General features: G+C 53.9%; 1 protein-coding gene across 1 annotated transcript in view; it reads right to left on the bottom strand.

Annotated features, from left to right (window-relative positions):
* Positions 1 to 23923, bottom strand: part of SULT2B1 (sulfotransferase family 2B member 1) — a 33060-nt gene extending 9137 nt beyond the window's left edge. The window contains exons 1-2 of the mRNA XM_027619014.2: positions 23720 to 23923; positions 4738 to 4877 (exon numbers count right to left, since the gene is read on the bottom strand). Of these exons, the coding sequence (XP_027474815.2) occupies positions 4738 to 4877; positions 23720 to 23787 (208 nt within the window). The 5' untranslated portion in view covers positions 23788 to 23923. The remainder of the gene's footprint in view (positions 1 to 4737; positions 4878 to 23719) is intronic.
* Positions 23924 to 25494: the final 1571 nt, after the last annotated feature.

Raw genomic sequence — 25494 nt, 5'->3', positions numbered from 1 at the left:
CTTCACCGACTGAGCCACCCAGCGCCCCTATTTTTTTTTTTAAAGATTTTATTTATTTATTCATGAGAGACAGAGAGAGAGAGAGAGAGGTAGAGGGAGAAGCAGGCTCTCAAGGAGCAGGGAGCCCGATGCGGGACTCGATCCCAGGACCCAGGGATCACGACCTGAGCTGAGGGGCAGACGCCCAACCATCTGAGCCACCCAGGCGCCCCTATTTTTAAGTCATCTCTGCGACCAAGGTGGGGCTTGAACCCACGACGCCCAGATCAAGAGTCTCACGCTCCACCAACTGAACCAGTCGGGTGCCCCTATATTGCCCTGGATTCTAACAATAACCCTGCCCCGGTTCTTGATGCACTGCCTCTGCCTCCGAATCCACTCTCCGTTGCCCTGTTCTGGGCGTTGGGAGCCGGACCCTGTGAACAGTTCTCCTCCGGCGCCTGGCGCAATGATAACCTCCGCCAGTAGAGGGCGCCGGAGGAGCCCTGCGGGAGGATGGGCTTCTCTTCCCGGCTCTCGCCCGCTCCTCTCGCCCGCTGGCTCCCGTGATGGACCGCGGCCGGCAGTGCCCTGAACACCCAGCGACAGCGACACTTTCTGCCCCCCGCGACCCCATCAGATTTCCTTGGGCGCTCTGCTTTCCGCCCAGGGGGAGTGGCCGGCTGCTCCCTGTATGGGCTCTTCCTGTATCCCCTGGGGTTCTCCTTACCCCTTAGTCGTTTAATCCTCCGTGACTAGTTCACAAATTCTTTTCTAAAATACGCATAACGTAAAACTTACCGATTTAACCATTTCTAAAGGGTCCAGCTCAGTGGCATGAAATGCATTCAGGTTGTTGTGCAACCATCACCATCCGGCTCAAAGCTGCTTTGAACGAAACCTGCTGTTCAGGGAAGAGGTTTCTACCACTCTGATGAAGGGAAATTTGGCAATGGCCATCAAAATCGCATACTCACAGAACCTTTGGCCAAGCAATTCCATATCTAGGAGTTTTTTCTACAGATAAAGGCCGAAGTGTGCAGGTGCTATATGCCCTGGAGGCAACACTGTGTAGAAAGTTTACATTGTGTATAAAGTTTACATTGTGTTTAAAGGCAAAGGTTGAAAACTAGTAAATAGTTATCAGCCAGGAACTCTTTAAACAAGAATTCCTGTACAGCCGATGTTATGAAATACTATGGAACCGTAAACAAACAAACAAACAAACAAAGAAGTTCTTTGTCTACAGTCCTAAGATGGGGTGATGTCAAGATGCAAAGAGAAAGAGGGGCGCCTGGGAATGTCTGGCTCTTGATTTTGGCTCAGATCGTGATCCATGAGATCGAGCCCCACGTTGGGGGATTAAGACTCTCCCCTTCTCTCCCCTAAACAAATACAAGGAAAAAGAAAGCAAAAATATAGACAAGACCGCGATACAGAATGGTGTGGGTACTGTGTGAACTGTGGTAGGAAAAAGTGAAAATATATTTATGCACATTTCTGCTTGGACGTGCAAATTCTGGAAGGATACACGGGGGCTCTTGGTGACTGCAGGAGGAGAGAGCAATCTTTCGGTGCAAACCCTTGGTACCTCTTGAGCTTCTGAACTATGAATTCATTATTCTTAAGAAAAAAATCAGTACATTTCAAATTAAAGAAAGAAGCTGAACTAATTGGACATCCACGGGCAAAGAACCTCACACTATACCTCATCCCATATACTAGAATTACCTTAAAATGGATCATAGATTTAAGTTTAAAATCTAAGATCATAAAACTTCTACAGGGAAACACAAAGGACGTTTTTCCGACCTGGGGTTAAGCAAAGGTTTCTTAGCTATGATATCAAAATCTGACCCATTAAAGAACACATTGACAAATTGGATTTCATCAAAATTAGATTTCTGCTTTGAGAAAACACTAGAGAGATAAGTCACAGATGGGGAGAAAGTATTTGCAAAAGGCATATCTGATAAAGGGTTTGTACTCAGATTATATAAAGAATTCTCGGGATGCTTGGCTGACTCAGTCAGTAGAGCATCTGACTCTTGATCTCAGAGTCATGAGTTCAAGCCCCACGCTGGGCGTGGAGCCTAATTAAAAAAAAAAAAAAGAACTCTCTCGAAACTCAATAATGAGAAAACAAATGGTTTTGATTACAAAATGGGGGAAAGACTTGAACAGATACTTTATCAAAGAAGATACATAATTGGCCAATGAGCCAGGGGAAAGATGCTCCACATCATTAGCCACCAGGGAAATGCAAATTAAAACCACAGTGAGATAGCAATATGTACCTGTTAGAAGGGCTTAAAAACCAACCAAACAAACAAAAAACCCTGACAATCTCAAGTGTTGGCAAGGATCACTCGGTTGGCAAGCTCACAGATGTTGCTGGTGAGAATGCAAAATGGCAAAGCCACTTTGGAAAAAGAGCTTGGCAATTTCTCATAAAGTTAAGCAAACCTACTTCCCATAGACTCTGCAATCTCACTTCTGAGTATTTACCCAAGAAAAATGAAAACATATTTCCATGCATGGACTTGAATGCAAAGCTGCATAACAGCTGCATTCATACCCATCCCAATCTGGACACAACCCAAACGTCCTTCAGTAGATGAATGGATAAACCATGGTCCATCCATAGAAAAGAATACTCCTTGGCCGTAAAAAAACAAAAACAAAAAAACAAAAAAAACCACAACAGGTTGGGTGAATCTAAAGTATATTATGCTGAATGAAAGAAGTCAGTCTCAGGGGCGCCTGGGTGGCTCAGTCCGTTAAGCATCTGCCTTCGGCTCAGGTCATGATCCCAGGGTCCTGGGACCGAGCCCCGCAATGGGTTCCCTGCTCAGCGTAGGAAGCCTGGTTCTCCCTCTCCCCGCCTCCCTCTCTCTCTGTCGAATAAATAAATAAAATCTTTAAAAAAAATAAGAAGTCAATCTCAAAAGCTGCACATGGTATGGGTCCATCTATGTGACATTATGGAAAAGGCAAAACTCTAGGGGCTGCAAACAGGTTGTCAGGGGCTGGGGTGAGGGGGGAGATGGCCAGGAAAGTGTGTGAAGGTTTGGGGGCGATGGGGTTGTTCTGTATCTTGGCTGTGATGGTGGTTTTAGGACTGTGTGTGTCTCTCAAAACTCAGAACTCTGAGGGAAATGAAAACATATGTCCACATACAGGATGCCCATGTTCCTAGAAGCATTACTTGTGACAAAGAGTGCAGACAACCCAAGTGTTTATCAACTGATGAATGAGTAAACAGAAAATAGAATGCATGCTATGGAACGGTATTCCACCATAAACGGGAATGAAGGAGCACTGAAGCGTGCTACCACGTGGATGAACCCAAAAACGTCGTACTAAGTGAAAGAAGCCAGACACACAAAAGACCATGCATTGTAGCGTTCCATTTATATGAAATGTCCAGAATGGGCAAATCCATAGAGCCAGAAAGCAGATTAATGGTGGCCAAGGCTTAGGGTTGGGGATGTGGGGTTTGGGGAGGGATGGGTAATGCGTACAGGGTTTCTTGTTGGGATGGTGAAAACGTTCCGGGATGGATTGTGGTGATGGTACAAGTCTGTGAGTACACTACTACCAGAGAATCGTACACTTTAAAAAATGGGTAAATCATATGGTGGGTGAATTATATCTCAAGAAATACCCCTCACAGAACTCTATGCTGAAGACGGTGAATATCATATTTTGAAATGTTTCAAAAATGTTTTGAAAAAGAAATAAAGTAGTCAATCCCCATCATGGTAGAGACGGAAAAACTGAAGTCTCTCCCTTCTCTTGCTAAAAGCTCCCTGAGGGACTTGGAGTAAAGTCACCGCAGAGCCTCACCTTGGCTCCATAGGGAGGCTTCATCAGCCCACGTGCCCCCGCCTCGTCCCTAGCCTCACTGACCTTCTCTTGTTCCCCCAATCTCTTCAAGCCTCCCCCCAACCTAGGGCCTTTGCATGTGCTGCTCCTCTGTCTAGGACACACTTTCCCACTCAAACCCCTCTGCAGCTTCCAGGTCTGGACATGAACATCTTGTCCCCCACGAAGGCTGCCCTCACCCCCCAGACCATCTCTTTTGTTACCTACATTCAACGCTCTCTGCACCTTTCCTTGGGGGCACCCACCCCAACACTAATTATATAGTAACGTAAGTGATTGCACATTGAAATAAAGCCCGTGTCTCCCAACAAATTGACAACTGTCTTCCTTATTCACAGCTGTGTCTCCACACATGGCAGATGACCAATAAGCAGTTTTTCAGTGACAGAATGGAGAACATTAAGAGCGTCTCTTTCCCCCCTCCCTCCCCGCCTCCTTCCTTCCACCAATATTTACTGAATATTTATTATGTGCCGGGCACTGTTTTAGACTCAAAGAACATGGCGGTGATCCAGACACACTAAACCAGCTGCCCTCAAAGAGCTCATGTTCCAGTGGGGAAACCAGAGAATAAACCAACAAATGAAAACACAATACAGTGGCTGGTGGTGACAGGCGCTATGAAGGCCAGTAGAGGCCAGTTAAGGGGATGGGGAGGTCAGGGAAGGCTTCCCTGAGGACAGCAGAGCCCACCGGGGGGGGGGGGGGGGGGGGGGGAAGGAGCGACACCTGGCGGAGGGACTGACCAGTGCAAAAGCCAAGCTCACCCCCCCCACCCCCCACCCCCGGCTCTTTCCACTTCCCCTTCCCGTCCGAGAGCCCTTCTCAGGCTCTGTGGCCACCACCCCAGCCAGCCCGCCCAGCAGGTACCTGACTTGGGGTAGGTGATGATGAAGATGTCGTCGTCCTGCACATCAGCGTTCTCTACCATGCGGATGCTCTCGGGTGAGTAGATGCCGACAGGGAAAGGGATGCCCTTGTACCTGAAGTATTCGCCTGACAACTTCTGGCTGTAGGAGTGTGGGGGAGACACCATGAGGACCAGTGCGGGGGCGGGGGGTGAGGACAGGAGTCACTCCTGGAGGGTTGGGGAGGAGGCAGAGGAATCTCAGGGCAGGAGGGAGGGTGAGCAAGAGGCAGGTGAGGGGCGCCCCACTCACTGGTGGAACCCTGGCAACAAACTTTCGCTGAGACTCATTTCTTCATCTGCAAGGTGGGAATGGTTTACCCAAACCCCACAACAATCCTATGAGGTCACGACAATTATTAGCCCCCTTTTATGAATGAAGAAAGCCAAGCACAGAGAGGTTGAGTGACTTTCCCAAAGCCACACAGCTGGTGGGACACGGAGCACTTCCCATCTGTAAAGTGGGGCTGAGCACTTTCCTCACATTGACTCTTTGCCCCAACCTTTGAAGAAGAGGCTAAGCCACCACCTCATTTTACCAACAAGGAAACCGAGGCCACAGAAGCTATGTGCCCTGCCCACTCCTTCCTGTAAGGCCACAGAGTGGCAGAACCCACCTGTGAAACCCAGTCCAGGGTCACCGTGAAGCTGAAACAGTTTTGTTGGCTTTTTTGTTGTTGTTGTTAAGATTTTATTTTTAAGGGACGCCTGGGTGGCTCAGTTGGTTAAGCGTCTGCCTTCGGCCCAGGTCATGAGCCCGGGACCCTGGGATCAAGCCCTGCATCGGGCTCCCTGCTTGGTGGGGAGCCTGCTTCTCCCTCTCCTTCTGCCCGTGCTCATGCACACACACTCTCTCTCTCTCTCTCTGTCAAATAAATAAATAAAATCTTAAAAAAAAAATTTTTTTTTTTTTAAGTAATCTACACCCAACGTGGGGCTCGAACTTACAACCCTGAGATTGAGAGTCGCCTGCTCTACCGGCTGAGCCAGCCAGGTGCCCCGAGGCTGAAATAGCCTCGAGGTTCAAGCCCCTTACTTGAGCTGCCTTTCCAAAACCCCCACGATGGGTCCACAAAGCCATACACGGAGGTAAAATTTTCCAAGGTGAGATGTTCTAAGAGCAATCCATTCAATCCGCTGTATCTCTCCATGATGGCCTCCCCCGGGATCTCCTGCCCCTGGCGCATGGGAGAGGGGTGGGTACTGGGGGGCCCTGGTTAAGGTGAAGTGGAGGTGGGGAGACATTTTCCTAAGCTTCCCCCCGCCCGGGTATTTATGGGGTCTGTGGTCACGCCCGTCCATGCATGGCTGTGTTCCCGCTAGGTGGCTGGGGGCAGGAATTCGCAGGAGTCACATCACGTGACTTGTCCTAGGGCACCTGACACAGAAAGTATGAGATGGAAGGAGGAGACGCAGGTCTGAAGTGTATGAAGCTAGAAGCTGGTCTGTGCCACTTTTCTGGAATGTGTGGAGGGTTTGTCAGCTTTCAAAATGAGGCAAGTTGCTATAATTCTCTTTTCATCCTAAATAAACATCCCCTCTCCCTATGGCCAGAGTCACACGCATTGGCGCTTTTCCTTCAGGAGAACCCCCCTCACCATGGTACCAGCTTCCGGCCCCACAGAATCCGATCTGCCCATCCTGAGCCGCCGCACAGGGCTACTTTCCATTTGTGCCTTGTTATAGTACACTGAGGACAACCCCCTGAATTGGTGGGGGAAGAAAGTATGTGTGTAAGTAGGTTATATTGTCTGTGGATTTCACTTCGGGATGGCGAAGAGGCTCTTACTAATATTCTGTTATATAAAGAGGGTTGGAGACCGCATAGACGAAACTCAGAATCACAACATTGAGTGAAGGATGGGCCACAAGAGGGTCCGGACCCCATGATTTCAATTATGAGAAGTTCTAATACAGGAAATGTGCTAGAAGGTGCTAGAAGGTGCTAGAAGGCGGGATGGCAGTTATCTTTGGGGGTTTGGGGGACTGTGATGTGAGGACTGGTTACACGACGTGCCTACTGTGCAAAATTCCTTGGGTTGTTGACCAAAGCTCTGTGCACAGCACTCTTATGAGCTTTACCTTAACAAAATATTCAATGAATGAATGAAAAAAAAACATTAAAGGGGGGAAAAAAAACCTTCCCACTAAAACAACTGTTTCTAATAAAAAGGTGGCAAGGTGTGGGGCCTGATGAGGTTGAAAACCCAGCTGGCTTGGGGCACTTTTCTGTTCCTCCTCATCTGCCCAGTTGGGCAGTTGAGCAAATGGAGGTCCAGTGAAGGCTGTGACTGGCCCAGGGGCCCCAGGATCCTTCCTGAAGACCTCTACCAGCCTCAGAGATTTGAGGGATGGGGAGTTTCTCCAAGGCCTGGCACCAAGGTCAGGCTTGTAGCCGAAGAATAGAAGCTAGAGAACTGTGCACCCTCCGCCTGGGGTCGCTGGAGGGCTCTGGGGAGCCCAGGGGAGGCTCAGCCAGCCGGGGTCTTCCAGGGGCAGTGTCCCGAGGTGGACCAGGAAGGGGCTGTGGGAGAAACCTGACAGGGCCCCTTTATCCCTAACTGGGGGCTGTTTCCATGGTGATAGGGAGGAAGGGTTGTCACCTCACAGGCTGTGGGGTTGCTTTGCAGGCCCTGAGTAACCACAGTGCTGCAGGCCTGAGGAAGAGTGCAGCCCTGGGGCTGGACGTGGCCTTGGCACTTCCCATTGGAGCTGGGGCCCAATACTTGGTCGCTCTGTGCCTCAGTTTCTTCAATGGTAAAAGGGAGACAGGGGAAGTAGCAGTGTCTTGATGAAGGGCATAAACTCTGAAGCCAGAATATGGGGGTTTGAATTCTGTGTCCCATCAGCTGTGTGGCATCGGGCAAACCAATCGACCTCTCTGTGCCTCCTCAGTTTTTTATCCATAAAATGGGGGTACTAATAATCAGTACCTCCTAAGCTTGTCGTGAGCACGTAAGAAGTACTTGAACTCACGACCCCGAGATCAAGAGTCGCATGCTCCTAAATAAAAAAAAAATTCTTAAAAAAAAATTAAAAAGGGTGCCTGGGTGGCTCAGTCGTTAAGCGTCTGCCTTCAGCTCAGGTCATGATCCCAGGGTCCTGGGATCGAGCCCGGCATCGGGCTCCCGGCTCCGCGGGAAGCCTCCTTCTCCCTCCCCCACTCCCCCTGCTTGTGTTCCCTCTCCCGCTGTGTCTCCCTCCGTCAAATAAAAAAAAAAAAAAAAAAATTCGTAAAGAGTCGCATGCTCCACCGACTGAGCCGGCCAGGCCCGCCTGCCGATATTGTTATGATACACAGCGACAGAGGCGAGGTGGGCATTGTGCGCCCAGAGGAGGGGCTGCTTAGCACTGCGTTCGGCACGCAGTAAGCCCGCGGTAGTGACGACACTGTTCGGTGATGACGTCAGCTCCCCCACCAGGAGGAGGGTGGGCGTGGAATTAGTGATGTCACTGGTTGCCAGGAAGATGAGCTCAGGGAGTGGGCGCCTGGAGGCGGTCAGTTCCCATTAGACGGACTGGCAGCTAAGTGCCTGGGTCTTGGCGCTCTCCGCCGCTCTCCTCGACACTCTGAGCCTCAGTTTCCTTATCTGTCCCATGAGGATAACGGTCATCTCTACCTCAGGGTTTTCATCCTACCTGAGGATTAAAAGGGATAATCTAGGGGCGCCTGGGTGGCTCAGTCGTTTAAGCATCCGCCTTCGGCTCAGGTCATGATCCCGGGGTCCTGGGATCGAGCCCCGCATGCCCTGCTTCTCCCTCTGCCTGCCACTCTCCCTGCTTGTGCTCTCTCCTCTGTCAAATAAATAAAATCTTTAAAAAAGAAAACTAAAAGGGCTAATATAGGTTAGGCGCCTGGCTCCTGGTAAACACTGGGGAAGCTGAAGCTCCCTTTGGTAGGCAGCGCGGTTTCGGTCTTTGATCTGACAGCCACTTGGAGAGATGCCCTCCCCAGTTGACAGGAAAGGAAAAGGGAGAGGCCAACAGGGAAAAGATCCTGTGCCCTTCAGGAGCCCCTGAAATATTCACTGATGGCCTGAATGAATGAATACGAGGGTAGCCCCTCCCACTCCCCCCCCCCCCCCCCCCCCCCCGCCCAGCACTGACAGCCTCGACAGGGAGGGTCCACGCCCCACCCCAGGGGGCCACGTCCTTGGTGCTCCGCCTGTATTTTCTGACCCCATACATGTGGGAGTGAACCGAGGCATTGACAAAAAGCAAGTCAGGGAAAGTCAAAGAGCTTTCGTGCTGTCCTTTCCCCTGCCTCAGCCCTTCTCAGCGCCCTAGCACTTCAGAATCCCCCCCCCCCCGGGGCCCCCTAGCACTTCAGAATCCCCCCCCCGGGCCCCCTAGCACTTCAGAATCCCCCCCCCCCCGGGCCCCCTAGCACTTCAGAATCCCCCCCCGGGCCCCCTAGCACTTCAGAATCCCCCCCCCCCCCGGGCCCCCTAGCACTTCAGAATCCCCCCCCCCCCGGGCCCCCTAGCACTTCAGAATCCCCCCCCCGGGCCCCCTAGCACTTCAGAATCCCCCCCCCCGGGCCCCCTAGCACTTCAGAATCCCCCCCCCGGGCCCCCTAGCACTTCAGAATCCCCCCCCCGGCCCCCTAGCACTTCAGAATCCCCCCCCCCCCGGGCCCCCTAGCACTTCAGAATCCCCCCCCCCCGGGCCCCCTAGCACTTCAGAATCCCCCCCCCCGGGCCCCCTAGCACTTCAGAATCCCCCCCCCCGGGCCCCCTAGCACTTCAGAATCCCCCCCCCCGGGCCCCCTAGCACTTCAGAATCCCCCCCCCCGGGCCCCCTAGCACTTCAGAATCCCCCCCCCCCGGGCCCCCTAGCACTTCAGAATCCCCCCCCCCCCCGGGCCCCCTAGCACTTCAGAATCCCCCCCCCCGGGCCCCCTAGCACTTCAGAATCCCCCCCCCCCCGGGCCCCCTAGCACTTCAGAATCCCCCCCCCGGGCCCCTTAGAGATGCCCACAGCCGGGCCCCCTTGCAGGCCAGCCATGTCCAGACCTTACCCGGGTGCCCTCAGAGCCCAGAACAACCATTGGATAAATAATCGAGGGACAAGTGCCGCCTCCCCCCATGTGCCGATGCTACAGATGGGACAGTGGAAGAAGGAAGGGGGCGTGATTTGGCCAAGGCCACACGCGGCAAAGTCCAGGCAGAGCTGAGATTTGAACCTCAGCCCTGCAGGCAGTCCTCCCTTCCCCCACCCCATGCACGGAGCACTATTCCCACCTCCAGGCGTTTGCACGGGACCGGTCCTCCCGCCAGGAATGCCATGCCCGCCCTTGTCTGTTCTTGAGCGTGGAGGAGGCCGGGGAGCCCCCACCCCATTCCTGCCTGGCTGAATCTCACCGTGTGTCCTAAAACAGGTGCTGTCTGCCTTCACTCCCCAGCTTGTCAATTGAATCTGGCCCCGGGGTGACTTTTCTCTCCCTGGGTGACAAGCCCGTTTTGTTCCCACACCACGTCTGGGGCCTGGCACGAAGCCATGATTGGAGCAGAGGGCGAAGGTGACAACGGAGCTGGGTCAGAGTCTGGCAGCAGGGGGAAGAGCAGACCGCGCTCGGGCCGACATGATGGGCAGTTGGCTGAGCACCTGCTTGTTAGCCTCCTCAAAAGTGCCTGGCCCGGTCTGCCCTGCTCGGGAGACCCCAGGACGTGAGGCTCTAAGAATGGCCCAACACATCGACCGTCCGGCCTCCCACCGCAGCCCTGGCCCTCTCTCTCTCTCTGTCCGCACTGCTGCCATCCAGCTCTGGTCTCCTCCTCGCCCCCTCGCCCTCCAGCCAGCCCCCTCAGTCCCTTGGCCTCCAGTCCCTCCCACCTGTCCATCCTGCACATGGCCACAACCCCTCAGCCCGGAACTCAAGGCCCTCCGTAACCTGGGCCTGCCCATTCCTCTGGCCTCCTCTGACCTGAAAGACCCTGTCTGACTTCCCTCTGGCCCCAGCAGGGGAGGAAGGGCAGGGGAGCCACCCCTAAGGAAAATCTATGTCAAGGACATATGTGATCAGGTTTCTCCCAGAACCCCATGAAGTGGGTATGGAGAGCATTACTTCGTGCCGGAAGAAATGGAGGCCCAGAGAGGTTAATACATTTCCCTAAGGTCACACAGCAATCTTCCCAGGCGGTCTCGGTAAGTACCTGTCCGTGCGCCTCTGCCCCTTCCTCTGCCGCTGGAGCACAGTGTGTTGGTCACGCTCAGTGTTTTATCCGCAGGGCCTGGCACACGATAGGTGTGCAATAAACAAATCCGTCCCCAGTTCGGATCCCCTGGTGGTAGGGGCTCTATCACCATCTCCAGAGGCAGCCCAGTGCACAGTGGGGAAGGAAGACGACGGGCTGAGGTTGGGTAGACTTGGATTTGAACTCAGGCTCTGCTACCAACTAGTTCCGTGACCTTGAGTACATGGCTTACCCTCTCTGGGTCTCAGGATGAAGAGGTTAGGAAGGCTTCCCCCGAGGGAACCTGGTAAGGATTAAAAGCCTCTGGACTTTAGTTGCCTCCTTACTGATCTCCCTGCTTCCACCCCTGCACCCCAGGGACAGTTTTCTCCACTGTTAGAAACTAAGTAGGCTCTTGTCTCTCGTTGGCTCCAAACCCACCCGCCTTGCTCAGAGAAAAAGCAACCTCCTCACCATGAATAGGAGGCCCCACAAGAGCCGCCCTGACCCTTTTGCCTTAATTTTCACCCCCACCCTCGCTTACTGATCTCCTTGCTGGTCGTCCGACCCTTTAGGCCGAGGCCTGCCTCAGGGCCTTTGCACTGACTGCTCTCTGTCTTCCATCCGGGCCTGTGATTAGCACCCCTGACTCCTGTCTTTGCTCTGACACACAGCGCTGCTGCACTTTGTCCGTGAGGCCTCACCCGCCATCCTGTTTACACTTGAGCCCTACCCCAACCCCCACCCCGTTTTGTCTTCCCAACGTGCTGGGCACCTTCTGAGCCGCTCTCACGGTTTATGTGTCTCTTTGATTGTTTACTGCCTTCCTTCTCCGCTTGCAGGTAAGCTCCGTGAGACCAGGGATTATCTTATTTATTTATTTATTTATTTATTTGTTGGTTTGTTTGTTTCGGGGGGACATCTTTTTTTTTAAGATTTTATTTATTTATTTGACAGAAAGAGACACAGCGAGAGAGGAAACACAAGCAGAGGGAGTGGGAGAGGGAGAAGCAGGCTTCCCGCGGAGCAGGGAGCCCGATGCGGGGCTTGCTCCCAGAACCCTGGGATCATGACCTGAGCCGAAGGCAGACGCTTAACGACTGAGCCACCCAGGTGCCCCTCTTTTTTTTTTTTTTAAGATTTTATTTATTTATTTGAGAAAGAGGGAATGAGAGAGAGCACATGAGAGGGGGGAGGGTCAGAGGGAGAAGCAGACTCCCTACCGAGCAGGGAGCCCGATGCGGGACTCAATCCCGGGACTCCAGGATCATGACCTGAGCTGAAGGCAGTTGCTTAACCAACTGAGCCACTTAGGCGCCCTAGGGGGCCATCTTGATTGCCAAAGTATCCAATAAACAGAGTAGCCCTTCAGTCAATGTTTGTTGAAGAAGTCAAATTAATGCGGCGGAGCGCTGCCTGGCACAGTACTCCCCACTAAGTTATGTGCCTGGCTTTCTTCATTCCCTCCACACCCCTAAGGGGTGGGTGGTATTACCATCCCTGCCTTACAAATGTGAGATGGAGCACAGAGAGGCAGGGTCACTGGGCTGATGTCACACAGCCACGGAGGGCAGAGCTGGGATTTGAATCCAAGCAGTGTGGCCCCACATTTTGACACCCTAACCAGCCAGGGCCATGGGGTAGCACCTCTGGGCCCCTGCATTTGGTGCTCCCCAGGTGTGCTCCTTTCTGGGCAGGTGGTCCAGGAGACATGGGTTTGCCCTCGGGTAACTCGTGTAACCTCTGCCAGTCTGTCTCCACCTCCCTCCCCTTGGTCACGGGAGTATTTAACTTTTAGGGGATTATTATTATCATATTGTATTATATTATATACTGTATATTCATACATCTCACTGAGCTTTTTTTTTTTAAGATTTATGTTATTTATTTGAGAGAGAGCGAGAGAACAGGGGGAAAGGCAGAGGGAGAGGGAGAGAGAATCCCAATCAGACTCCGTGCTGAGCTCGGAGCCCCACGCAGGGCTCAATCTCACCACCCAGAGATCACGACCCAAGCCAAAACCAAGAGGGGGACGCCCCACCAGTTGTGCCACCCAGGTGCCCCTGAACTATCTTATTATAAGCATATATATATTTTTTAATTTTTTAAAAAAGATTTTATTTATTTATTTGACTGAGAGACACAGCGAGAGAGGGAACACAAGCAGGGGGAGTGGGAGAGGGAGAAGCAGGCTTCCCGCCGAGCAGGGAGCCCGAGGCGGGGCTGGATCCCAGGACCCTGGGATCATGACCTGAGCCGAAGGCAGATGCTTAACCGACTGAGCCACCCAGGCGCCCCTATAAGCAGATTTTAAACCAGAGTCTCTCCCCCATCCTGGGTGCTCACCCAAGAGCAACGAATGCTTATGTTCACACAAACATCTGTACTCACATGTTTTTAGCGACACTGTTCATAATCGCCCAAAACTGGGACCAACCCAGACGTCCTCCAACAGGTGAGCAGGTCACCAGCAGTCCACCAACACCACAGGATATGCTACTTGGCAATGACAAGAAACAGACTGCTGAGACCCACAACCATGTGGATGCATCTCGTGCACGGCGCAGAGTGCAAGAAGCCAGACTCAGGACAGCACATCTGTATAGTCCCATCCATAGGACGGCGGCCCCCACGGATGTCCACACCCCAATCCCCAGAGCCTGTGACTATGTTACACTGCAGGGAAAAGGGGATCTCGCAGCTGCGATTCTGGTCAGGATTTCGAGATGGGGAGATTATCGGATGGCCCTAAATTTAATCACAAGGGTCCTTCTTTTTTTTTTTTTAAGATTTTATTTATTTATTTGACAGAGAGAGACAGTGAGAGAGGGAACACAAGCAGGGGGAGTGGGAGAGGGAGAAGCAGGCTTCTCCCTCCCCGCGGAGCAGGGAGCCCGATGCGGGGCTCGATCCCAGGACCCTGGGATCATGACCTGAGCCGAAGGCAGATGCCCAACGACTGAGCCACCTGGGCGCCCCACGAAGGTCCTTCTGAGAAGGAGCAGAGGAGCTGTGATCACAGAGGTCCGAGAGCAGAGAGTTTGGAAGAAGCGAGTGGGTGGCTGACTTTGGAGATGGACAAAGGAGCCACCAGCCACAGAATGCAAACGGCTTCTAGGAGCTTCTAGAAGCTGGAAAGGCACAGAAGGACCCGATTCTCCCGAGCGCTTCTGGGAAGAACGCGGCCCTGCTGCCACTCAGATCTTAGCCCGTTAACACCGATTTCAGACTTCTGAGCTCCGCAAGTGTGGGGACATGGATTTGTATGGCTTGAGGCCACTCTCTGTGTATGTCATTTGTTGTAGCCACAACAGGGAACATGACATTTTCGAAACGGCAAAGCTGTGTGGACAGAGACTAGATCCGGGGGGGTGGGGGGGGTGGGAGTGGGGGGGGCTGACCTCAAAGGGATGATGGGAACGGTTCTGATGGTGGTGATGGTTACACAAATTGTACATGTGCTAAAATTCATAGAACTATACACTCCCCCTTACACAGACACACAAATCAACTTTATGATTTTCTTTAAAAAGCCTCCTTCATATAAATGCTTAATGTCCATTAGCCATTATTATAACAAAACATCCAGTTGGCCAGTGTCCCTCTTGGCTACCCCGGGGATGTGGAGAGAAGCAATGCCTGCCTATGTTACAGGCGTGCCTTGGATTTCCTATGTGACCTGAGGCCACTCGCAAGCCCTCTCTGGTCTCATTTCAAGAATGAGCAGTGGCAGGGGGAACAGGAACTTTTCCAGGGACATTCCAGTCTGATGTCCAAAGAGAGCTCTCCACCCCTGAGAGCTTTAGGCCTTTTTGCCTGTGATGGGGCAAATTGATTCATTCAGCCCACAAATATTTACTGAGCACTTGCTCTACTCTGGGAGATACAAAAGCAAAGTGAAGTGACCAAAAAACCCTATTGCAGTTGGTGTTTGAATGGACAAAAACGAACCCAGAATGTTCTAATGTGTGTGCGCGCGTGTGTTTTTTAAAGATTTTATTTGTAAGTAACTCCTATACTCCACGTGGGGCTGGAATTCACAACCCCGAGATCAAGAGTTGCATGCTCCACCGACTGAGCCAGCTGGGCGCCCCTGAACCCCAAATGTTTTCAATGTGGTAGGTCAGATGGTGATGGGGGAAGACAGAGCAGGTGGGGGATAGGGAGCATCTGGGGAAGGTTGCAGGTTTAGATCAATGGACCGGGAAGGAGTAGCCGGGGGGACCGTGTGTGCAAAGGAGGTGACAGACCCCACGGCTGGGATTCTGGGGTCTGCGTGGGGCTGGAGCTGCTCCCCCTTCCTGGGAGCCACCCCACCCTTCAGGAATGGAATTCGGCTGCAGGATGTCTCTTAGCAGCCCAGCCAGCTGTCCTGCTCCTGCTGACTCATGGCAGGCGCCTGTGGTCAACCTGCCTTTCTCTGGGGAACACTGCCAAGACTCCCTGAGCCCGAGCCAGGTTCAGCGTGCCCCATTCCCAGAACACACTGTGCCGCGCCCGGGCCAGCCACCAGGCCTTTGTCTGGGTTGTTCTCCGTGGCAGGAGTACCTTTCCCTCACCTCCTGAAATTCCGCTTGGAGCCCATCTGGACAACCAGCCCCATCTCCTCTGGGCACCTCCATCCCAGTGGAATGACTCACGCCTTGGCCAGAGTACAGAGAAACAGGCTCTTTTCACTTGCCTGCTCTTGGCAGGAGAGCAATTAGACTAACCTCTTTGGGAGATCACTTGGCAACATTTTAATGATGCAGACCACCTCAGCTAAAGCAGGAGACACCCCCCCTGTGTATGTGCCTTGTTACTCATCTCCGCATCTGTTTGCTTCTTTTGCAGCCCTTTTTAATTAACACTTAGTAACTAATTTCTTTGTCTAGTGACTTTTTAAAATCAGTCTCCTGGCGCTAGGAGGGAGCAGAAATTCTCCTAACGTGTCCCACCTCCAAGAATCAATGTCTGACATTCGGACACTACTCCATCATATCTGCAAATGAACGTGACCCCCAGAAATTTATGGAATAGATCGGTGGCCTTGAGGGGGTGTCCAGTGAAATATAAACCAGGATGTTTATTGCAAGATCATTTATAAGCAAGACTTGAAACAACACAGGACTGGATAAATATAGCACGGCGCCACAAATATTGGAATCCAGCCATTCCAAAGGAGGTGTTTATTTGTTGAGAGGGATGGGGGTCACGTGTATATTTCTCAAAACCCAGCGCACTTCAGATTTGTGCCCTACACTGTGTGTCTACATCCTCTATTAAAAGAAAATCCCATCAGCAAATATGGGAATGTTTACGATGAAATGTTCTGACGTCTGCAGCTTACTTTGGAAACATATCACAAATAAAAATGGATGGACAGATAGAAGGAGGCTCAGATACATGTAAGACACATATAATAAAATTTTAGGGGTCGTCGGTATAGGGATGTTCGTGGATAATTCTTCCTAGGTTTTTTATATGATTGGACATTTTCACACTGAAAGATTGGAGGGATAAGCAGGTGGCATGTATTTGGCAAGATGTCCCAGGTATTACAAAAGGCTAAATAAGGTGTAAAGCAGTATCTTGATTCTGTGTTCAAAAGAAATAAGTAAGACGAGATACATGCATGAAGATTCATTTCTGGCAGGTAGGCATTAAAAGTGGTTACTCCAGGGGCGCCTGGGTGGCTCAGTCATTAAGCATCTGCCTTGGGCTCGGGTCGTGGTCCCAGGGTCCTGGGATCGAGCCCCGCATCGGGCTCCCTGCTCGGCGGGAAGCCTGCTTCTCCCTCTCCCACTCCCCCTGCTTGTGTTCCCTCTCTAGCTGTGTCTCTCTCTGTCAAATAAATAAATAAAATCTTAAAAAAAAAAAAAAAGTGGTTACTCCAGGGATGGGTCTGGGGTAGTCGTGAGATTAGAATTTTCCCTTTCATGACTTCCCTACGTCTTGAATTCTGAACCGTAAGCATCCTGGCAGTGACTGACCTCGGCGGGTGGGACCAGAGACGTCTAGGGGGATGTGGGAGCCACAGATGGAAGAGCCCGGGGCCCCCAAACATGTGGCCACGTGACCCAAAACACTTGTGGCTGGGATGTGAGCCCTCGATGAATTCCTGCCACGTTAAGCACGGCAAGTGGGAGGATGTTTAAGTCCGCCAGGCTTCCTTAGCATGGCGCATGCCGGCGCATGCGTCTTTTTCTTTCTCTTTAGAAAATCCAATTAGGAAAATAACAAATTCTTGGAACCTACCTCTATATCTTTTGATCATCTGAGTTTATTAATAAGTTAATGGTCTCTCCCAACAATGCCATTGCCAGCCTCAGGGAATCCCAGTACTACCAGTTTGGTGAGTAACCTAACAGCTTATAGAAGCACATGCAGATATTCACAGTGTGATTGCTCTGATTTCTCCCCGGCTTCCCCCCTCCTCCTCCCCTTCCCCCTTTTCCTCCCTTCCTTCTAAAAAAATATGGATTTCATACCTTACACCTTACTCTGCACCTTGCTTATTTTTTAGGTCGATCTGCAGCTGTCTCGTCCTGTTCAAAAATAGCTGCAAGATATCCACTTCCATCCTTTTAAAATTATTTTCCTTTTGAAAAAATGTATTACTCTTAAGTGAATTTTGACAAACGCATATCCTCCTGCCATGCCAACTCCTAGCAAGATGCAGAAGAGCCCAGCGTCCCAGAAAGTTTCCTGGTGTCTCCTCCAAATCTGTCCCCGCCCCTGCCCGAGAGGTGACCTCTGTCCCGAATTTTCCTCAGAAACGGAGTTGTCTGGTCTTGGGTGTTCTAGCACTTTCATTTTATAGAATGTGCTCCGGTGCCTGGTTTCTTTCGCTCAGCATAACGTTCTTGACATTCATGGGTGTCTGTGTGTATATTAGAGTGTTTTTTTTTTCCTTTCTGTGGCTGAGTCAAATTCCACTGTATGAATAAATCACAGGATGCGTATCCATTTCCCTGTTCTTGGCTGTTTCCAGATCAGGCTATTATGCCTAAAGCTGCTGCACCCATCCTGGTCTTTGGGTCTCATTTCCCTGGGCAAATAACCGGGGAATTGGAATTGCTCAGGCATAGGGTGGGGATCATATCATTTGCATTACAGCAACTACGCATTTTAAGTTCTGATGGGGTAAAATTCCCTCCCCCGTTTCCTTTCCCCCCCTGGGCACTTCTTGCACATTTCAAATCCACCCAAACTTTTAAATAACTTTAAATTTTTTTTTTGAGATTTATCACTTTGTTATATCACTTCCCTAAGGCTAATAGTCATGGAGAAAAATCTAGCTAAAGAAATTTATCACTCTCTTCAAATTCTCAGAGTCCTTTGTAGTGCTGCCTGGGCTTTGTCCCTCAAAGACCAGCAGATTCACTGCGCCCCCATCGGCTCGCACGGCCCCCACCTCTCCGAGGCCCCCCGCACCAGCATGGCCAGAGTTGTTCTGTTCCCACCACCAAGTTCTTCTTGTTCCCTACATACTCTATGCTCCACCACTCCTCAGGTATCTGTGTGTGCCCTGCCTTTAGCCTGAGGCTCTTTGTGACTTTTCTTTCTTTCCTTTCTCTCTAACGCTTCCCCCCCCCCTTCCAACATGCATTTATTAAGCTCCTACTATGTACCTCTCCGGGCCCTTGGGTCACTCACAGCCTGGAGCCATGCCGGCCAACAGAACTTACGGAATGATGGAAACAGCCTGTTCTGCACTGCCTGGGATGGCAGCTGCAGGCCCCGTGTGGGCCACTGAGCCCTTGAAACGTGGCCATAGCAACAGGGGGCACTTTTAATTGTATTTACTTATTATTGATTTCAGCTGCCACCCTGACACTCAATTCCAATGATCAGAAAGCTTTTTAGGCAGGTTGGGAACAACTCAGGCCTGGGGAGGGACTTTCTCCAGCTGTGAGACCTAGAGGCAGGTCAAGTCTTCCTGATGGAAGACTGGTGTCATTGGAGCAAAAGGCCACTCGGTCCCAAAGGCTTCGTGCGCAGAGCATGTAAGATATTTCACTGATAATTTTTTTCTATCGGTCCGTGTTGAAACGGTAGCGTTTCAGATATATCGGGTTAGACAAAATACAGAATTAAAATGATTTTGCCTGTGTCTTTTGCCGCTTTCTCTCTCTCTCTCTCTCTCTCTCTCTTTTTAATGTGGCCGCGAGGAAATGTTTACCTCGGGGACTCACGCTGTGCATCTATGGGACCGCGTCGGTCTGGAGGGTGGACAGACCACAGACTCACTGGTCCCCTCGTGGAGGTGATGTCTGCAGAGGGACAGCTCTCTCCTGCAGTCTGAGGTCTCCTGTCTGAGCCCTTTCTCTAGGGGGTTCAGAGCAAGGCCCTGGGAGCGCATCTCCGATGTACAAGTCCTCTCTGGGCCTCAGTGTGCCCATCTGGAAAACGGGAATCCCAACCTTGGCGGCCTCACAGGGCTATTTCGATCAAGGATCTTAATACACACAAAGCCCTCAAGGAGCCTGGCTCATGCTGAATGCTCAGGAAGGTTCTAATTATCACCATTCTTCACCCTGGCCGCACCCTTCCTGGCACCTGAGTTCCTGGCTCAGGAGGAGGGTCACAGGATTTGGAGAAGGAGGAAGAAAAAATCTGCACAAACCCTGACTCAGCAGAGAGCGCCGGGTCTGGCGTATCCCGGGGCATCACCCACTGCACCCATTTCACAGACGTGCAGCTCCAAGCGCCCCTGTCTGCCCCGCGGGTCCCCGCCGGTGAGCGACGTGGCCAGTTGCCTGCTTGCGAACTTTGTGACTGGCATTGTTGCCTACAGTGGCAAAGTCCTGGGGTGGGGGCCCTGGTCCCAACCTCTCTCTTGGGGCCTCTGATCCAGGCCTCCCCAGCAACACCAGCGTCTTCCTCCTTGCCCTGACATTCGATGCCACCAGAGAGTCTGCCGGGGTGCCACTCTCCCTCCCACAGACTCCCCCCCGCCCCCCAGCAAACTGAGCTGCTCAGTCCTTTCCAAGCGGCTCCTGGATGTTCCCACTCTCCAGCCCCGAAAGAGCACTTGGGAATGGAGACACATCCTACCCTTTGCTCTCCAAGCCTGGGTCATCATCAGGGAGCGGGGTGGCTGTGAGCATCTCCCAAGGCACCTTATTTACTAGCGGCGGCCCAGAGTCCCCGCCCCTCCCTGCCTCCCCAAATTCCACCCAGGGGGCGAGGTCCAATGTCCTATTATTTGTTTATTGCTTAGAACCTTTTTATTAGCGGCCCCCTTCTCCTTGGGAAAAAGGCAGCTCTGTGACTGGCAGGGTGCTAGCCAATAAAATTTTTGAATGGCTCAGCCCTCCCCGAGGAAGGAGGGGGCCGGGATTTTAAAACCAGGGCTGGAGACCTCAGCCATAAACCAGCGGAGATCAGAAAGGGCTTTGCAGCAGGCTCTCCAAGATCAGAGGGAGGAGGGGAGGGGTGGCAACCGCAGGTCCAAATACCCGCTTGGCTTTATGTGGCCTCAACTCCTTCCAGAAGGGGCTGGTGGTGGTGCAGCCCAGCGTGCCGACACTCTGGGAAACAAGCCAGAGCACTGACCACCCACCAAGCCTCCCATCCGGGCTGGGGCTGCCTCCCCTTGCTCATCCCCAGACTCCTTTCCTGCCCACCCATGCCAGCCAGGGTGCGAGAGTCAGGCAGCCTCGGTTCAGATCCCGGCGACATCCCACTTGGCAGCTGTGTGACCTCGGTCAACTCACTCAACCTCTCTGGGCCTCAGTTGTCTCAGTCATAAACGGGATGACAGTAGCTGATCATTTGTGTGCCGGTTAATCTCAGACAGTTGCTGGGAAGCGGCACATAAGAAAGGACCAGAGGGATTCATGTCCCCCGGGCCTGTCTCCCCATTGGCTCTACCACCAGGATGCTGAACACAACAGTCCGGGTCCCACCTGACCTCTGCTCTTAACGTTTTCCTTTTCAAATTTTACTTTTGCCTTTAATATCCCCCTTTGGTACATTGGTACCTACACGGCAGCATGGAACACTACAGAACTTATAAAGCGTGATTGATCGCAAACCCCGCGAACGAGAACATTCTGAGCCCTGTGTCTCGCTGGTGTCTCTGGGCTCCTCCTCCCCACAACCACCATCCCCGTGAAATCCTCGTGGTGCAGAGTTTTGTCGCGCGTGCCTGTATTCCCAAAGTAATATATGAGCTTTTCTGGATTTCGGCGGGGTGGGGGTGGGGGGCGGTACGTAAAAAAACGGAATCAGGCGGCAGATGGTGTCCTGCAAATTCTTTTGCCAGACATTAAGAGGCACTCGTGTGTCTGTACGTAATAATGGTCCCCATGGGAATTTTCCACTGCCCCGTTGGTCCCCTCGGATCCACAGCTTGCCCCTCCTCTCCCTGCCTGCCCTGCCCCTTGCTCACCTGCCTTGCAGCCCTGACTCATCCTGCAAGCTTGCCTAATCTCCATTCATTCCTTGACATCATTCTCAGAGACTCACTAGGGCCCCCGGAGGTGGCCCAGCTCTGGCCCCATCTGTGAACAGTGCACGGTGTGGTGTGTAGGATGAGTTTGAAGCGGGGAGTGGGGTCAGGGACCCACCTGTGGCAGCCAAGAATCTGACATGGTGTGAGAAGGCTGTTTGCTAGACAAGGGAGAGAGAGGTCATCCCAGGCAAAGGAATGTTTGGATGCAAAGCCCAAAGGTATGGGATCCAGGCCGGAGTGGGTGTGGAGGCAAGCAGGTGGGGCCCAGGCATTGAGGAAGGTGGGGACTGTGGGAACAGAGAGCAGCTCCCACAGAAGAAGCAAGGTGAGCGGCAGGACCTCAGCCCCACTCCCCTGTTTTAAACCAGAGCAGCTCCGTCTTGAACTCTATGATGTATTTCTGCTCCAGAAGAAAGTTCCTCTGGGACAAAGAAATCTGTGTCTTAAAAGGTTTTAGAAACCATCACTATGGGTGCTAGTGAGCCACAGAAGGAACATGGCCAGGGGTAGATCTGGAGGTTAGAAAAGACTTCTCTGGGAATCCCCACAGAGGAACTGAATATGCAAAGGCACTGGGGCACAGGACAGTGGGGCTGGACACTGACAAGCCTACAGGAGGGAGAGGAGGGGAGAGGCAATGCCTGGGGGTGACCTGGGGACCGATGAGGCCATCCCGGAGATGGCAACCGGGCAGGAGGGACGATTCTGGGGAGCCGCTGAGCCCCCACTGCAGCTGGGGATGGTGCGTGCCTGAGCCGCCTGGGAGGGGCCCAGACGGAATGGTAAGGGTCCTCGTGAGGGGCATCCTCCTGGGTCCGGGGCCTCCGGAAGCTCATGGAGAAGAAAGTTTGAGGTGCCCTTAGGACCCCTTAGGGCACCACAGACATTCAGGTCCAGAGGTGTCTTACAAGTGAGGGGTTATTTACCCCCACTTTTCAGATGGAGAAACTGAGGCTCAAGAGGGCACCTGACTGGATCAAGTCACACACTGAGCAAGGGCTGGGGATTTGCTGGCCCCCTGGATGTGGGGGAGCGGACGGGAGGGAGGCTCCCAGCTGCCCTGGTGGGGGGGTGAGGTCCCCCCAGAGGTGGAAACCCAGGAGGGAAGCCCCGTTGATCTCTGGAAGCAGAAATTGCAGAACCCGGGGGCCAGGAGAGCAGGAGACAATAATGCTGAGTGGAGGGTGCTGGGGCCTTCCTTGAGCAGGCCTGGGGCGGGCTGGGGAGCGCTCTCAGCCCGAGAGACCCAGGGCCTCTGGCAGGCTTGTCCGCATCACGCAGCCGTCAGGATTCAACTCTCTGTGCCCCGGCTGCGGACTGAGGGAGGGGAAGGCAGGGGAGGGACCGACTACAGCCTGGGGTGGCTGGAGGGGCCCAGACAGCAGTGGAGACACTGGCCTGGCAGAGTGGAAGATACTCAGGGTGGGAGGTCATCACCTAAGCAGCTGGCTGTGTGATCCCGGGCAGGCCGCCTGCCCTCTCTGAGCCTCCACTTGCTCATCTGGACGTGGAGCTACGGGGAGGGGGCATCGCCAAGGCTGTTGAGGCCAGGAGGGACCACAGACCCTGGGGTCAGACCGATCGGATTCAGCTCCGCCCCGGGCTGCGTGACCACGGTCATGGCACTTTCGCTCTCAGCCTCAGTTTCCCCGTCCGGAAAGCGGGTACAAGAAAGGTGCCTGACTCATCCCCAGGAACAGAGAGGTCACGCTCAGGAGGTGGGGAGCGCCGTGCCCTAACCTCTCCTGTGAGGGCTGCCGAGTCCGGGGCCCATCCTCCTGCCCTCGGAGCCTCCCGGGGACACAGCCTCTGGCTCGGGGACCCAGCTGCATCCCCACCCTTGCCCACCTCTGCGCTCCCATCCTCCCCCGAGCAGAGCAGGTACCACATTCCGAGCCCCCCATGAGGGAAAGCACCCCCATCCGAAGGGGCTCTGGGGTGTCCAGGAGGAAAAGGGGATAACAGGCCCTTACATTTCCTGAGCAGTTACTGTGAGCCCGACTCCCACTCCCATCCAGCCCTGTGTCAGGAAGACACCTTTGGAAGACAGAGACAGTGAGGCCCCACAATGGTCCGGGACACCTCAGGCATCCCAGCAGGTAACTCAGCACAACCCTGTGCCCCACTCCCTCCAGAAGCCAGCCGGGTCCTGGCCAGGTCTGAGGCAGCAGGAGGCCCGGGGCGGGGCGGGCCGGGGGGGGGGGGGGGGGGGGGCGCCCAGTGCAGAGGCCCCTGGCTCTTTCCCAGGCCCCCTGCTCCGGGGTAGGGGGCCGGGGTCGGGGGGGGGGGTCAGAGATCGCCTGGCTCTTGCCCAGGTCCGGGCCTTACCTGAGTTCCGAGATGTTTTCATGCGTGTCCCACAGCGCCGGGATCCGAGGCTCCGCGGGCCCGTCCATGGCGGGCCGGTGAGGGAAGGGAGGGGAGGACGCGCAGGGAGCCGGCGGCTCGGGGGCCAAGTATGTGCGGCGGTGGCGTCCGCCACCCGAGGAGCCCGCCCAAGGGGAGGGGCAGCGCCCAGCCGGTTCTCCCAGCTGCTGCCCACGCCTCCAGCCTCCAACGGCGGGGAGAGGCTGGTAGGGAGCCACCCTTCTCCGAGGGTGGGGAGGGGAGGAGAGCTGATGGACACGTCTCAGGAATCTCCCCCGTGGCCGGGGGCACAGTCTGGGAGGCCACTCCAATTCCAATTCCATACTGGAACCTTCTTGGCTAGTGGTTCCGGGCAAACCTGCCCGGAGTCTCAGTTTGCAAATGTGCCAAAAAGCTAATCTCATCTCAGAGGGTTCATTCATTCATCCATTCACTTATTCATTCAAGAAATATTTATTGAGTGCCTCGGGTCTACCAGGCGCCGCTCGAAGGGCTAGGACACTGTTAGAACCACCTGCTCTGCTCGGGGGAGGATGGGAGCGCAGAGGTGGGCAAGGGTGGGGATGCAGCTGGGTCCCCGAGCCAGAGGCTGTGTCCCCGGGAGGCTCCGAGGGCAGGAGGATGGGCCCCGGACTCGGCAGCCCTCGCAGGAGAGGTTAGGGCACGGCGCTCCCCACCTCCTGAGCGTGACCTCTCTGTTCCTGGGGATGATTCAGGCGCCTTTCTCGTACCCGCTTTCCGGACGGGGAAACTGAGGCTGAGAGCGAAAGTGCCATGACCGTGGTCACGCAGCCCGGGGTGGAGCTGAATCCGATCGGTCTGACCCCAGGGTCTGTGGTCCCTCCTGGCCTCAACAGCCTTGGCGATGCCCCCTCCCCGTAGCTCCACGTCCAGATGAGCAAGTGGAGGCTCAGAGAGGGCAGGCGGCCTGCCCGGGATCACACAGCCAGCTGCTTAGGTGATGACCTCCCACCCTGAGTATCTTCCACTCTGCCAGGCCAGTGTCTCCACTGCTGTCTGGGCCCCTCCAGCCACCCCAGGCTGTAGTCGGTCCCTCCCCTGCCTTCCCCTCCCTCAGTCCGCAGCCGGGGCACAGAGAGTTGAATCCTGACGGCTGCGTGATGCGGACAAGCCTGCCAGAGGCCCCGGGTCCCTCGGGCTGAGAGGGCCCCCCAGCCCGCCCCAGGCCTGCTCGAGGAAGGCACTAGCATCCCCCACTCAGCATTATTGTCTCCTGCTCTCCTGGCCCCCGGGTTCTGCAATTTCTGCTTCCAGAGATCAACGGGGCTTCCCTCCTGGGTTTCCACCTCTGGGGGGACCTCACCCCCCCACCAGGGCAGCTGGGAGCCTCCCTCCCGTCCGCTCCCCCACATCCAGGGGGCCAGCAAATCCCCAGCCCTTGCTCAGTGTGTGACTTGATCCAGTCAGGTGCCCTCTTGAGCCTCAGTTTCTCCATCTGAAAAGTGGGGGTAAATAACCCCTCACTTGTAAGACACCTCTGGACCTGAATGTCTGTGGTGCCCTAAGGGGTCCTAAGGGCACCTCAAACTTTCTTCTCCATGAGCTTCCGGAGGCCCCGGACCCAGGAGGATGCCCCTCACGAGGACCCTTACCATTCCGTCTGGGCCCCTCCCAGGCGGCTCAGGCACGCACCATCCCCAGCTGCAGTGGGGGCTCAGCGGCTCCCCAGAATCGTCCCTCCTGCCCGGTTGCCATCTCCGGGATGGCCTCATCGG

Source organism: Zalophus californianus, chromosome 17, assembly GCF_009762305.2.
Source record: "Zalophus californianus isolate mZalCal1 chromosome 17, mZalCal1.pri.v2, whole genome shotgun sequence".
Lineage (NCBI taxonomy): Eukaryota > Metazoa > Chordata > Mammalia > Carnivora > Otariidae > Zalophus > Zalophus californianus.
This window is presented reverse-complemented; position numbering and strand designations above follow the sequence as displayed.